The sequence below is a fragment of the Uloborus diversus genome, chromosome 1, assembly GCF_026930045.1.
Source record: "Uloborus diversus isolate 005 chromosome 1, Udiv.v.3.1, whole genome shotgun sequence".
Taxonomy (NCBI): domain Eukaryota; kingdom Metazoa; phylum Arthropoda; class Arachnida; order Araneae; family Uloboridae; genus Uloborus; species Uloborus diversus.
Genome location: NC_072731.1, coordinates 3,254,974 through 3,270,834, shown reverse-complemented (window position 1 = coordinate 3,270,834; position 15,861 = coordinate 3,254,974). Strand labels below are relative to the sequence as shown.

Genomic DNA, 15,861 nt, shown 5'->3' with positions numbered 1-15,861 from the left:
AATATAAATTTTTGAAATAAATACCCGGGTAAATTCCCATTTTGGGTATTTACCCGGGTATATACCCTGGGTATTTACCCCTAAAAATAAATACCCGGGTATTTTAGATCACTAGTTGCATGCGAGTTCGATTCCATCACTTGTAAGAACTTTATTATTAAATTTTTCGGAGTTTATCTTAATTTGTTGGATGTTTTAGAAAATATAGATATTAAGTGAGGCGATATAATACAGAAAAAGAGGAATTCGAATGCTCTAAAACAGTAGTGCCCAACATACGGCACGCTAAACTAATCCATGCGACCCACTGCTACGTTCAATGTCGGGAATTAAACGTGTTCTGAAATTTCTGTACCTATTAATTTATATGCATTTGAAAATGCAAATTTGTAAACAAAACAAATATACTTTTGAATCAGAAAATTGATTCATTACTGAATCGTTTTTTCAAAAACGATCTGGTTTGGAAACATAAAGAACTAAACTATGTGGCTTTACTTTGAAAGAACCAAAATACTGTCAAGTTATGTGGATGATTAAAGACACTGTTGACACTAAAAGGTAACTTTTGAAGCAAATTTATTGAAACTTAATGATGACTCATTCAACCTTTGTCCCATTCAATATCATTCTGCCTGTTTTTTAAAAAAAATCATACATTTAAGCATCATCATATTTGCTTCCCTGTATTTTTACTTTACTTAAATTTATATGATGAAGACAAATAATAATAGTTTAGTTTTTTAAGTGGGCACTTATATTTTTTCCACAACGAGTAAGTGCTTCAATGAGGTTGTGGGACGTTTTGCTAATGCTCATTTCCAAATATTAACAAGTTTGAGATTAAATAGTGCTATTCTCTTTGTGTAACGAGGTCATGAAAATTTTCATTGAAGTCATGAAAAAGTCTTGGAAAAGTCATGGAATTTTTTCATCCAAATAGAGTATGAACCCTGTGAGTAGTTCATGAGTAAAAAAGAAAGCAGTGCTGCCCAAGGCACCCCCTTCTAAATATCAAGAATACCCTCCACTCCAAAGCAAGAGCCCCATAAAAAGTGAAAAATACCCCTCAAAACACCTTTTCCTAAAAATTTCAATGGCACAGTCTGCGGCATGACCCCCCTCCCCCTAAGGTGGGCACCCCCTAAAGAGAGAGAGAGAGAGAAAGAGCGAGATTTCAAAAGTTTTTTCCTTGAATGAATTGGAAACTAATTTATTTATACCAAAGTAGCCACCATTTGTACCAATAGTCTACCAAAGTATTGTTGGCACTTGCTAGAAAAGTTACAACTATGAAGTTGATTGGAAATGGGAAGGGTAGTAATTGCAGTTGGCAAATCAAGACTTCCACAGTTGATGCATTAAATAGGAGTTATACCTTAGTTTTCAGTTGTATTTTGTTTTATATTGTTAACTTCATCACTTCACTGAAAAGCATGTTTCACCAAGGCTTGATTGCTGTAACCCTCACTTCTTTTGCTTTCAACTGGTTTTGAAATGGACCGATCCCAGAAGGAATGCCAACAATTCTGAGGTGGACTAAGAAGGGAGTATAAAGTAAAATATTTGTCTAAAATAAAAAAGAATATGAAGAAGTCTCAATGAAAATTTGGTGAAAAACAACATGTTTATTGACTTGAAAATTTAATATTGTTGCAGCACTTTTTATTTGAGCCCCCAAAGAACCTGAAGCAGAGCTATAAAAAGTTTTTATGTTGTTATGAATTTCTGAAAATTAAATAATTAAGTGTTCATTTACTAGTCATCCTACTGATGAGAATTATTGCACATTAGTGTTAAAGTAAAATTAAGAGTCAAATTATGTAACGTTTTCAATATGTTCATGTGTGTGTGTGTGGATCAGATTCTTCGACTTTTTATTCATGACTGTTTGAGAAAAATGTAAGCTCTTAATCGCTTAAATCTTTTTAAATGTTGCCTGTCCCCCCCCCTTTTTAGCTTACTTTCCCAGTAAAAGTCAGAGAAAGAAGAAAAAAAGCATGAAAGGAGGCTTAATGCACCTTAAAAATATTGCAAAAAAAAAAAAAAAAATAATTAAATAAATATCGAATAATTAAAAATTGGAAAGTAAGGTATTCAGATGGGGAAAAATGTCTGTCTGTCCCCCAACCTAATAACTTTTGAGAGAATAGTTCGATTTGAACCTTTTTTTTTGTTAGAAAGATCTTGGTGAGGACACCTTATTCCCGTATTTCATTTTCTGATTTGAACAATTTTTCCTTCAATTTTGAACAGTTCGAAAAATCTTAACTTGGGGAAATTCAAGGCAAATATAAATGCCGCACTTTGAGACGAATTTGCTTCAAACAAACTTTGTAGGAAATGCATTGAGCATTTTACACCCATACGTAGTGTTACGTCTTTTATTCTGCTTTGAGCAAATTACACATCTCCGTCAAAGTTCTTTGCCTTCTTTTTCAGTGTATGATTTTCGAAAGTAACTACTTTATGAAGAACTCCAACAAAAATAATTTATAGTTGTTTCAATGTGACCCAAAAGATCCATAGATGGATCAGTCATAAATTAAGATATTTCCTCCTGGGAAAGATAACATGTTCACCATGGCTACCAAATGAACATAAAAGTAAAACCCCTTGCTAGAATATCTTCCCTCCAATCCCATTATAAATGGAACCGAAACTAGAAAAAGAGCCAGTTCAAAATGAGTATACGTTTCCCTTCTCACTTGCGAGCACATATTTATATATTTTCTTTCACGAAATCCAATAAATCACAGACACTTGACAGACCCCATTCTGACATCAGACAGAGAAATACTAATGCAGGAGAGCAATCATTTGAACTGAACATGGATAAGTAACGCCATCTTATAGTAAACATTTTGTTCCAAATCCAAAACGCAGAAAAGCGACGTTAGGCCGGCCTGCATACTAATTACCGTAACGCACGGATGCGTTTTTCGTCTCTGAAGAACCACCTTGCGCTGACGCAAAGACGCGTCCTTCGTCCCGAACGGGTTAAAAAGGAAATCCAAAAAAATCATATAGTGTTTTTGTTGCAAAATATATTCCCATGCACATTTTGTTCTTGGCAAATTAAAAGTTTTATATGTATTTTTGGACTGTTTGTTCATATTTGCGTTTTGCCACAAATTAATGCCTAAATACTACTTTCTGAAACTAGTAACTATATTAATCTTGTTTGCAGTGCCAGATCATACCATTGACGAATGTGATGGGTATGTCATCTCCTCCGAGTCCTGTGCTTTCCCATCTGTTGCTGGTCGTTTGCTACGAGAAGTGGAACCCGGAGAAATAGTGGAAGTAACAAAAAATGGAGTGCGGTCCATATGTATTATGCCCCGGCCAGATGAATGTAGAGCTCCCGCTTTTTGCATATTTGAATATGTTTATTTTGCAAGACCGGATAGCATTATGGAAGGTAATCTAAGAAACTGAAAGTTTTTTAAAAATCCAAATGTCACTTAGGTGCGAAAAAAAAAAAAAAAGAAAAACTGTAGCTTAGGTGCGTAAGGAAAGAAAAATTATTTTTTTGGGGGGAAACAATAGCATATTTTGTATCTTTTATTTATTAATAAATTATAGCAATTTTTAAATATAATAGTTCATCAAATGCCATCATACAAACATTTAATATTTTACAAAATGTATTAGATTGAAATTGCTTCATAAAGTGGGGTGGTTTCTTGAGGTGGCAAGCGGAAACTACTGCCCAAACAAACTTTTGTGATGCAAATCTGAGTTTTAAAAGTTGTAAGCAAAATTCAGCAGAAAGACTTTTTGAAATTGTTGACTATGTATTGCAACTTTGTGATTCAAAGAAGGAGCACACTTAGCTTATTTTGTCTATGTTTTTTGAAAATAAATGTTCAATGTTGTATACACAGTATTCATTAAATTTACCTTAACAGAGTGTTATCCTTTGCTAGTAACGACAGTGTTTGTTTTTAACTAATTATTATTTTAATGTTTTATTTATTTTTAAATAAAATAAATAAAGTTTAAATATAATATGTAATTAAAAAAACTTTCTTTTTCAATTACCGTAAATATAATAATGCAAATTATGTTTAACAGCTATTTCATTCTGTTACATTTGATTGCTTTTACAGTAAAAAATTGCCTAAACATTGTTGCACAATTACGTAAATAACATTTTGTTTTGGTCTATTTATTAAATTAAAATACACTCAACACGTTTCTACTGAATGATTCATTTTGAAGATTTTTTTTTTTTTTTTGATAAATAATGTAATCAAATTATATAATAATTCTATTACATCATCGTAATAATTGTATATGTGAAACATATGGGAAATCAGTTGATTTTCATTTTGTCCAATTTCTCTTGCCGCCCCAGAGTTTTTATAAAAAAGCAGACAAAATGGCAATCCTGATTTAATTATTTATGCAAGTGTTGATTAATTGTTATTATTATCATTAAAAAAACATGACATATCTCCGTGATATCATAGAAGTGAAGACATTTTTTCAATCATCACAACAATTCCATAATAGGTTGCTTTAAGTATGGAAAATTAAATAAGTCGGTGGTACTCATTGCATGAAGTTATCTATTTATCTTTTTTTTTTCTTTTGGAAACTGAGAAAACATATAATTTGCTTTCAGGGCAAATGGTGTACACGGCTCGAATGGAATGCGGAAGGCAACTTGCGAGGCAGGCCTCCGTGGATGTAGATGTCGTCAGTGCCATTCCCGAATCCGCAACTCCGGCCGCTCTTGGATATGCAGAACAAGTGAGAGGCATCCAGTTTTATATTCAAACATTTTACTTCTATATTCATTAAAGTACCAGGGCTAAAGCAGAAATACGAGAAATACACCGCCAGCTCAGTCATTTCCAACCGAGGACTGCAGTTTCGTGCTTATTAGCGCAAAATTACTATTAATTTTAATTTACTGAATATAACTTGCCTTGCGTTCAATCTTCAAGTTGAACCGAACCATTGCTTCGGTCACTCGTCTGGTCTGCTAATTCTATATTAGCTACCAGTTTGTTTGGCACTCTTGGCTTCTTTAATAGGTTTTCCATCTCCAGCTCAGTCACTTTCCTATGCCGGGCTGATGAGTGCTAATAAGCACGAAACTGCAGTCCTCGGTTGGAAATGACTGAGCTGGCGTGTATTTCTCGTATTTCACTTCTAATAAGTGCTATATGCAAATCAAGTGAGGCCAAGGGCAGTTCTGGTTCTGATGTTTGCAGGGGGTAATGGAATAAGTTTTGAGAGGGAAAACCCAGCGGCTCAGTGGGCCTTTTAACTCAGTGGCTTCCATGTCACAGATCTGGGTTCAATTTCTGAGCTGAGTACAGTCCTCTCATCCCTTTAGTGGGTCGATGAAATGAGTACCAAGCATGCTTGGCAACAAAACCCTGCGGCTTCCATGTTCGGTGACACACCTAACAAGAACATCTGCCTTCGCACCCCAGAGCCCTCGGTCTCGTAAAGCTAGATCAGGGTTCGTACGCTCCGGGAATTCCGGGAAAACCGGGAATTGTCAGGGAAAATAACACTGTCAAAAATGTCAGGGAAAAGTCAGGGAGTTTTCAAATTTTGTCCTCCAAAAAATTTTTTTCCATTTTTTTCCCAAGGAATTAAGTACTATGAGATCTAGTCTTCGTTTTTATTGTGATTTCACGAAAAAAATTGTAAATTTTTATCTAAACCGACGCTGACACTTAAAAACTGCAATCGAAAAATGAACGTTTTTTTTCACAACGAAAAATGCGCCAAAAGAGCGAAGATTTTCTTACATGGAGTCAGTGAGGGGAACGCATTTCTTTCTACTGCCTAAAGTTTTAGATGGGTTGCCACAACATTCTGTTCGGTTCAGGGTTCGTACGCTCCGGGAAAACTTGGAATTATCAGGGAAAATGACTTAGTCAAAAATGTCAAGGAATTTTCCAAATGTGTCCCCAAAATTTTTCTTTTCCCAATTTTTTTCCCAGGGAATTTCGTTTTATAAGATCTAATCTTCATTTTTATCGATGTATTAAAAAAAAATTGTAACAATTTTAAAGCAATGAAAAAAGTGGCGACCCAAAAAATCTTCAGCAGCTGCCATTTTTGGCTCTCAGTAGTTCCCAAGGGAAAAAAAATCAGGTGAACAGCAATTATGCAAACTCAACAGGAAAGAAGACAATTTACTGCTTCGGAAGCACAACCTGTAGATGGGAGGGTCGATCGGGGGGAAATCGTTTTTTTTTTGATCGGAAAACCATTTCAGCTACGTGTGAAACGTAGTCGCCATCTTTGGTCATTCACAAGATGGAAGTAGATACGCTCCAAAAATGCATAAGTTTCTAAAAACAAAGCAGAATTGGATGTTTTCTTCAATTGAAAACTGATGAAAACAACAAAAAATGGTCTGCAAATTGTTTTTTTATTATTATTTGTAATAATTTTCTTGAGAAATGAAAAATTTTGTTCTTAAAACTTAATCTTATCCTCACTGCCTCGGACGTAAATGTGATAAAAACTTTTCAATGAATTGTAGTATCATGAAGATTTATTATTTTTTAATTGTCTTCATGCAACAAATTAAAAAAAGTTATTTCTTATTTTTGGGTATAGCCGCCATATTTGGTCATTCCCAAGATGGAAGTACACAAGACTTTTTCAAGTGCCTAAGTTCCGGAAAACGGCATTGGATGTTAATTGCAATGCAAACTATTGAAAACAACACAAATTGTGCCCTTTTTTCCAGATAATTTGTAATTATTTTCTGGAAAAATGCAAAATTTAATCTTCATACCGTTTTTTTTGTTTTAATTGATTTAGACTCTTATGTGCTAAATACTGACTATTTTGCTTTTATTGTAGTTTTTTAAGGATTATTAATTATTTATTACTACTTTTATACTACAAATCCAAAAATCTACTTATTATTTTAAATTTTTCACTTTGTCGCCATATTTGATCGTTTGCACAATGGAAGTAGACTTAAACTTCCAGAAACAGAATTGGACGTTTATATCAATGTGTAATATTGAAGATAACATTAAATGTGCAAAAAGTTATGAATTTTTGAAAATTAACTATTACTTTCTGGAAAAGAAAGTTTGAAATTTTAATGTAAGCATCCTTTAATATGTGAAAAAAAAAAAAGATTATTGGCATTGGCCTATGATTGGCAGAGTTGATTTTTGTTACTATGCATTACATGGTATGCCGATTGATGCAACAAGTTAATCATATTTACACTGAAATTTAGCATTGCATTTTGCTCAATATGTTTCGTGTAACCTACTTATAAGAAAATAAAAAGTATTGTAAACCAAAAGCGGATGCTAAAAGGTTGCTGCAGGACTACAGCAAAATGCTATAATATTACACGTGACATCAAAGAAACGCTAAAATAAGTTGAACGTACTCTGTTTTCAACAAATAGTAAACAAAATAAAACAATTTCGAACAAAATGTTTAAAAAAAACTTAAAATTTTGACAGAGAAAACAAACGAAAAAAAAACAAGTTTTTTTTTTCTAAGGGGAGAAGTTTTAGTTCTTCTGCATCGCTACTTTAAACAATTTTAATTATTTTGAAAATATTACTATTTAAACTTAAATTTTGAATGAAGCGAGTAACCTGGAATTTTCTAAAAAACAACCTGGAAAACCTGGAAAAGTCAGGGAACTTTTTTTAACCAAAAGTGTATGAACCCTGTAGATGGGGTGGCCATGGGTTTTGCGCCATTGAGTTTTAATTTTGAGACGGAGAGTTACATTACTCCCATACATGCTAATGTTAAACAAAAGAGCAGAGGAAAGTCTTTCCTCAGATGGCTTTTCATCCAAATTGCATTGAAAAAGCGGTTTTTTGTATCCCTGAAACACGTGTCTGCAGTAATTTGCAATTTTTGGGCATTAAAACGTTGGTTATTCTTTCATTTAATTTTCAAGCACAAAGGTATTTATTTGTTACCTAAATTGTAATTTCTGTTTTGAAGTAAAAACCCTATGAATTTTATGAATGTGTTGAGGGCTTTTTAAACACCCTGCACAGCTCCTGCATATTTTGTGCAATAAATTCAGGTAATCTAACAAACACTATTGCAGCTGGACTATAACGAAAAAAGGTTTGGCTGATCTTGCTTGACAGGGGTCTGTCCAGGATTTTTCACAAGGTCCGTTTTTTGTGAAAAATCAAGTAATTTTGTGAAAAATCAAAAAACTATTCAAAGAAAAAAATTTTTTTTTGTAAAAACAAAATTTCATAATTTTGCTGGCGCAAATACTGCATCATCAAAACTTAAACTTGAGTGTTTTTCTCTTTTCTGTTGAGAAAATCATTATTGAATGTTTTGCTAGTACTTGGAGGGGGGGGGGGCATCGCTCTCAGGGAGATGGGCACCCAACAAGAATCAATATTTATATACCATTCTACATCTACATTGGGTAAAAAACATGAGAAATGTTGTATGTATAGTACTCAAAATAATTGTAACAAAAAAATAATAAAATTCAGGCAAGCATTCAGCATTTAACTTTTTAGCCCAAGACACTCTTAAAAGCAACGAATTTCGTGTAAAACTTTTAAATTCCGTGATTTTAATAAAAGATAAAAATATATTTTACTTGTTTACCTCTTTACAAATTGAACTAAGCATTAAAAAGTCGAAACATCCCATCCCCATAGCAGATGCAAAGAGATTACAATCCTAAAAGTGATGACATCAAAAGTATACAAACGGTTTGTAAAAGAATTTTTTTTGTTAAAATTAGTTTAGAACTGCATTTAAGAGGCCTATGATAAGCATATCAATAATATCTATCGACACATTGAAGCAATAATAAAATTAAACCATTGATTCAACATTTTACTTTTTGACTCATACTAGAAAAAAAAATCGCTTTAAAAACTTAAAATAAGCGTTGTAACAAAAATAAAGATACTTTTCATTTATTTGTACCTAAATAAAACAAAGTTCGCTTGAAAAAAGAATAAAATATGATTCTCATATCGGATGTAAAAAGATTGCACTTTTCAAAATGTAGGCATCTAAAGAAAAAAAACGGTAAATAAAAGAATTAATTGAAAGTTAATTATCCTTGTTAGCATCGAAAAATCAAACCCATTTAATTTTCTACCAAAATAACACGTACAGATTGCACCGCAGATACACAAATATTGCAAAGCAGGTGAGAATATTTTCTAATCAAGTCACTATAAAGGTTTAACGCCAGACGCTAAGTGGCGATAATTTTGAAGTTGGTAACCCTATCTGAAGCGATAACATTTTTCCCCCACCAGTACTACCCGTTTGCAGTTCTAAGTTCATTTTGCTGATATAAATTGTTATTGTGTGTTAAATAATGAGCAGGGAGAAAAGTTCTTAGGAGGCAAAGTGCTTACTATGCTGCCTTTTCAGAGCAGAGAAGTTTGCAACAACACCGCTGCAAAATAGCTATGACAATACAAACAAGCAAAATTATTTAAAACCAAACTGATTTTCAGCTGTTAATTTTTTTCAAAGAAACAAACAAGCAATATTTATTTGGCAGTACTAGTTACTTATCGCTTGCAGGAGCAGCACAAGAGTGCCGATTTTTTTTTTTTTTTTTTGCAAAATTAGCAGATTTTGTATAAGCTCATCCCTCTAATTTAACTTTAAAAAAGGTTAAAAAAATTATTGTTTTTAAACACGGGAAATATGCGTTATTTTGATATCACTCTTTCAATAAACAATTTGTGAAAGATCCATTTTGTTTATCAGAATTTTGTGAAGGGTCCGTTTTGGTTGATCGGGATTTTGTGAAAGGTCCGTTTTGGTTGATCGAATTTTTGTGAAGGGTCCGTTAACGGACCCAAATTCCTCTGGCCAGACCCCTGCTTGATTCAAACGACACAAATTTGAACCAGAAAACAAACCAGAAAAACACCGTTTGTAAAAAAATGTGAAAAATAGCTTTGATTTTTGTCAAGATTTGCTCTCCACATTAGCCAGGTTTCCGATCATCCGGATTGTCTATGGTCCCAGTTAGTTGCAGGGAGTGCGTTAAGCATTCGCAACTGCGCCAAATGGAATAAAATCGTAAATTCGGCGAAAAAAAGTCTAATTTGACAAATTTATTGGCAAACAGAAAATTCTCCGAAATTTTAAAAAATATATATATATTTTCCTTATCCTCATAAGATTGTCAAAAATTAAGCTGTGCTCCATTCTCTAATTAAATATTTCTACAGAAAAAAATACATTAAAATCAGTTAAAGTTAGTTTTTGGCTAAGACTTTTGAAATTTAGCTAACACTTTTAAAATTTGGCTAATTTACTGGGTAACAATTCAAAATCTAGAGTGCAACCCCGAGTTGTCATAAACAAGGTTGTACTGTGATTATATGACCCATATATGCATGCGAGAAATAAATTAGAGTAATTTTTTTTTTCAGTCAAAAATTCCATATGCAGAAGTGTTATGCAAAAACAGATATGTTGGAAGGACTTTCATTCAACCTAGCACGAGACTGCGGCAGTTGGCAGTGTTGAAAAAATTTGGACCATTGAGTTCAAATTTCAAAGGAAAGAGAATAGTTTTGATAGATGATTCTATTGTTCGTGGAACAACCATAGGGGCAATAATCAGGTTACTGAGGGATGCAGGAGCATCAGAGGTAACTATTTTTTATTATTTTACAGTTCAGTAAGTATGACTGTTTCTTTTATAACTTTTATATAATGTCCAGTCTCATGCCAGTTAGAATTAGTGATGTTCCGGATATCCGAGAAAAAATAAAGATCTGTATCCATATCCGTATCTTTTTTGACGGATCTTAAACAGATCATTTCTATTCTAAAAATTTTTAAATATTTGAATAAAAGACTTAAATTCCATTTAAATTAGGTTTTATTCCCTCTTTAAATTATAAGGTATCATTTCAGAAGCCAATTTGTATCCTCCCCTGCAAAAGGAAGGGGAAATAAGTTCTAAAAATGTATCAGTGTGTCTTTTTGTGGCATCGTAGCTCCTAAGCAGATGAACCGATTTTGATTGTTCATTTTTCGTTAAAAAGGTAACTTGATCGAAAGTGTTCTTAGCTTGGCCTCGTTTTTGTAGAACTTTAATTTCTGGAGATATTAATTAAAAACCGATTTAACGTTTTTCACAATTATGGTAGTAAAAATTTACCCGTACGTTAAAAATGTTGGCCCGAATTGAAAGAACGAAGTTTTCTGCGTTTGATATTTATTTGAACTTCCAACTCATATACAGTAGGAGCTATAATCTTGTTAAGTAAGTTTTAAATGCAATTCTAAGCCTTTATTCGCGATTTCATAGTCGGAATATAAGGAGAAAAAGCTCAATGATTTAAAATTTTTACCTGTTGTCAGTTCATATTTGTTAACAAATGTGTATTCTGACCCGCGAAATTCATCTTAATATGAGGTTGACTCTCTGGGCCATGTTTTGCTTTTTTATTTTTTAATTTAATATTAGTATTTGTTATTGATTTGGGGTTTCTGTTATTCTTCATTTTTGTTTTTCTCGGCATCCTTTAAAAAAAGCGAGATTAAATTCTCTATTTACTGTTTGTAAAGGTGTTCCCGGCTCTGTATTTCGTCGGTCGAAGAAGTTCGGTGGATTGGATCAGCGCTGCATTTATGCTGAAATAAAATGGGAAATTTATTTCTAACCTGTCCAGTAGCAGCTTTACACTCTTGTTCTTGTATCCTACACCTACCGAGTAAGCTAGAAATAATTTTTCACATTCCATCTAAGCATTAATGCAGTGCTGACCCATTCCTTCGAACTCTCCCTCAATTTCAACAGAGATTTCTTTAAAGAGTAAATCATAGTCTTGATTATGTTTTTACCGCAGTTGACATTTTTTGAAGAAACTGCCATTATTCTGACGGGAATACCTTCCATAACAAATTTTACACTTGGATAGTAGAATTGGGTTAAAAAAAAATGAGATCCGTATCCGTGGATCTTGACACTAATGATCCGGATCCGTATCCGCGGATCTACTTTTTTAATGATCCGGCACATCACTTGTTAGAATTGAATATATTGGCAGCACCATGCTAAGCTAACAAATGTGAAAAACCACATTTCTCAAATTTGATGTTTGCCGTAGTACTCAATAGGGCTACCTACTGATTATAACCTTAGAGCAGGAATTAGTACATAGAGGGAGCAAGTCCAGTCATTGGCTTAGCAAAAGCTGACCCAAAGACCCCAAGTCACATGACTCATCAACGACGAATGGTTGGCACATTTTGCGTGAAACAAGCTAAAGAAACCTGATTTCTTCCAATGCTGTGCATTAAAATCTATCACATTACTTGGAGTCTTGGCTTCACGAATGAAAATCTTCACTCCCTCCATTTTATGTCTTCTCAATGGTTATAATAACTTCAAACGATAGTTTTACGCTTAAAGTTATCTATAAAAATGAAAACATTGAAAATGACTAAACAGGTCAGGAGGGGGAAAAAATATTGTTTTGGCTCTCTTGAAAAGTGCCAATTTTCCCTTTCAATAGTTTAGCATCATGCCAACGATATATACAGTTGAACTTGGTTAAATGTCAAGAATTCATGAATTTGTTAGTATTAGACGTTATTTTTGGTGACCATAAAAAAGTAAAATTGTAAAAAATTAAAAGAAGGAAAATCTATATATGACTAGTTCATTGAAAAAAAAAAAATCAACATTTCAAGGAATAAAAATCCTTTATCTTATACCTTTGTTGTTTTTAGGCCTATTACATTTCATTATTCATTTTTCGGTGTGAAATGCCCCGTTCTTTGTTGTATGTATGTAAAGAGAAATGTTCTGGCCGCATCTCCTTGAAATTACATTAAAGTTTTACTCCACAATGAAAAATAGACAGTTGAAGGGCTCGGAGCAAGAATGTGATAAGCCACACTTTTGAAAAAATGAGTTTTTTGTTCTAAATGGCTGCTTTGATAATTCAAATAAACATGACAATGGATTATGTCATCATCAGAAAAACGTATTTGGTTGTAGTATTGCAGAATATAGAATGTATAACATCTTTAAAACATTTGTAAAATTTTTCAAAAGTTGGAAATTGGCCTACCGTAAAAAAAATCATGTGGCATATCACATTCTTTCCTCAAGCCCTTCAGTTGTGTCCCTAAGCAAATTGAAATGCCCATAGATGAACAGAACAGGCGCATGAACTTTGTCTGAGGACACAAAGTTATAGGCCCCAAAGTATATAGAGCCCTCGCCAAGTTGAACAAAAGCAAGACAAGTCGAGTTAAAACAAAAGAATAGCCATACTATCCTAGCCAGTACAGGTACTTTTGAGCCCCCTGAAACTTTGCTGTGGATAAAGCAAGAAGCCTAAATTTTTAGAAACTAAGAGGACGTATTCAGTAAGTTACCACCCTATAGCCAGGGCACAGGCAGAGATACATGAAATACATCGCCAGCTCAGTCATTTCCAGCTGAGGACTGCAGTTTCATGCTTATTAGCACTCATCAGCCCGGCATAGGAAAGTGACTGAGCTGGAGATGGGAAACCTCTTAAGGAAGCCAAGAGGGCCAAACAAACTGGTAGTTAATATAGAATTAGCACTAACCAGACACCAGGGTAACCAGGCGGTGTATTTCACGTAAGAGGACGTACTCTAACAAGCTATATTTGCAAATAACGTACGATTTATACCTATAGTTCATGCGCTATTGCCAGTCAAAGTTCTGGTATTTTGTCATACAATAGAGCATCAAAAAGCTTAAGTACTTTTAACAGGCACACAAGCTTCAAACTTTGAATTAGGTTAGTATTTAACATTTAAAGGAAGGAAAAAATGAGACATCTAAAAATTTCAGTCTCGTGATATAGTTTTACAGCTACTTTCCATTACTGTTAATTATTTATCCAACAGCTCTCGCTTTCAAGTAAGAAGTCCTTCATTAGTCAGTCGGTGCTCGGCATAGTTATATTTAATTTATTAATGGATACAAGATATGCAGAAAATGTCGATGAATAAAATTGGACAAATACACCCATTTGTAAATTATTAAAATATACTTTTGAAGTTAGTACGAAGATATTTTAGTTTTTCCAAAGTCTACTCTGTCAACAGGGAATTTTTATAACTGGGACTTTTGGCAATTTTCCTTGTTGTCACTGAAAGATTAAATAAGAGCCAATGTATTTCGGCCTATGTTTTATTGACAGAATAAAATATTTGTTTTCCAAAATTTGGCAGTCAAGCCAAAATTCCAATAAGAAATATTACCTTTTATGCTTTTTTCTCAATCTATTGCATTAGGAAGTACTAACTACAAAAATAAATGATATTCAATAAAAAAAAACATGAAATGTAAAAAAATGCAAATCTCTCTTCCACCTCTGAAAAGTTGCAAGATCCCGTGTAAAACCAAGTCGGTTGTTTTAGTTGGTACCTAGAGAGCACCTATTTAGAACTTTGTCATAAATTGTATCCTATTTAGTTACTTTACAATCTCTACGGCGAGCATATAATTTTGTGTAAATTTGAGGTGGAAATTTTTTTGTGAAATTTGTGTTAAAGTATGCATTTTGAGTTTCAGAATCTTTTTTCCTTGCTATCAAAACTGTATTTCTCACACCTGTTAACATGTGTGCTTAAGGGCATGTTCCTTTTTTGTAAAATTTTCCCAATCTGAATTTGTAATTGCAATAAACAGTCAAAATTTTACTACAAATCAACCCCCAAAAGTCAAAGGTCAAACAAAGTGCAAGGAGTACCACCACAAATTAATTTTCCATTTATTCTGTTACTAAATCCCCCTTCAGCTTTTTTTTCCCATGGACTAATATTTTGGGCTTAACTTGGAATCTCTTAGTTCAGAGATTAAAATGCCAGTTTTAAGATTTTAAAAATGTGAAAATTAAGGGACAAAGCAATTTTTTTTTTCAGAAAAAAATGAGAGGAAACAAAAAACATGCTGTTGCCTCAGAGCAACAGTCAGATATCTAAGCCTCAGAGTAATTGTTCTGAAGCAGCAATGTGATCTTCTAACAGGGGTAAATTGATGTTATGTTAGCGGAAAAAAATTTCCTTCTTAAAAATATTGACCTTTAATAGAGGTGGCCCTTGGATAGGAGTGGCCTCTGAGCAGTTTCACGCGATACACTTTTGTACAAACTGTATTTGTATGTGCTGTTTTTAAATCATAACATTAAATGCTCGTTCATGTAAAAATTCAAGCAAGCATTCTGATAGAAATTCACTTACAGGTTCATATTCGAATCGCATCGCCCCCGTTACATCATCCTTGCTACATGGGCATCAACATTCCTACCAGAGAAGAGCTTATCGCCAATAAATTGAATGCCAGTCAGCTAGCCAAAAAAATAGGAGCCGACAGCCTGATCTATCTGACTGTTGATAACTTAGTAAAAGCTGTAAAGGAAAATGCCAAATCAAATGGAAAATCGGTCGGACATTGCACGGCCTGTTTGACGGGAAACTACCCAGTTAAACTGGAATGGTAGTTCTTCAGATTCCAGTGGATGTGTTATTTTTTCTACGGGCATATGTAAAAAATATGAATGTTTTCAATTTTACTAGATATATTAAGTCTTCCAAACGTGTATTATTTCACTTTTTTTTGGTGAAATAACATGTTTTAAGAAAAATTACTGAAAGGACCTTCATGCTTCACATATTTAAAGTGTTTTCAAGATTTTATTTCTGTGAAACTAGATGGATTTTACTGAAGATTGAATTCTTGGGGAAAAGCTTTGATGAATATATACTACCCATTTAAAGAAGTAATTCTGTTACACAATGTGCGTTCATAATGCGGTAAACTACTTGAAGAGGCTGAATACTACTACTTTGGTAAGTTGGTCTCCAACAATGACAATGGTT

The 15,861-nt window shown here is 33.5% G+C and overlaps 1 protein-coding gene across 1 annotated transcript in view; it reads left to right on the top strand.

The window, feature by feature from the left end:
- The window catches only part of LOC129227693 (amidophosphoribosyltransferase-like), a 54,360-nt gene extending 38,768 nt beyond the window's left edge, over positions 1 to 15,592 (top strand). Inside the window, exons 4-7 of the mRNA XM_054862291.1 lie at positions 3,191 to 3,424; positions 4,634 to 4,761; positions 10,413 to 10,634; positions 15,225 to 15,592. Coding sequence (XP_054718266.1) covers positions 3,191 to 3,424; positions 4,634 to 4,761; positions 10,413 to 10,634; positions 15,225 to 15,482 — 842 coding nt within the window. The 3' untranslated portion in view covers positions 15,483 to 15,592. The remainder of the gene's footprint in view (positions 1 to 3,190; positions 3,425 to 4,633; positions 4,762 to 10,412; positions 10,635 to 15,224) is intronic.
- Positions 15,593 to 15,861: the final 269 nt, after the last annotated feature.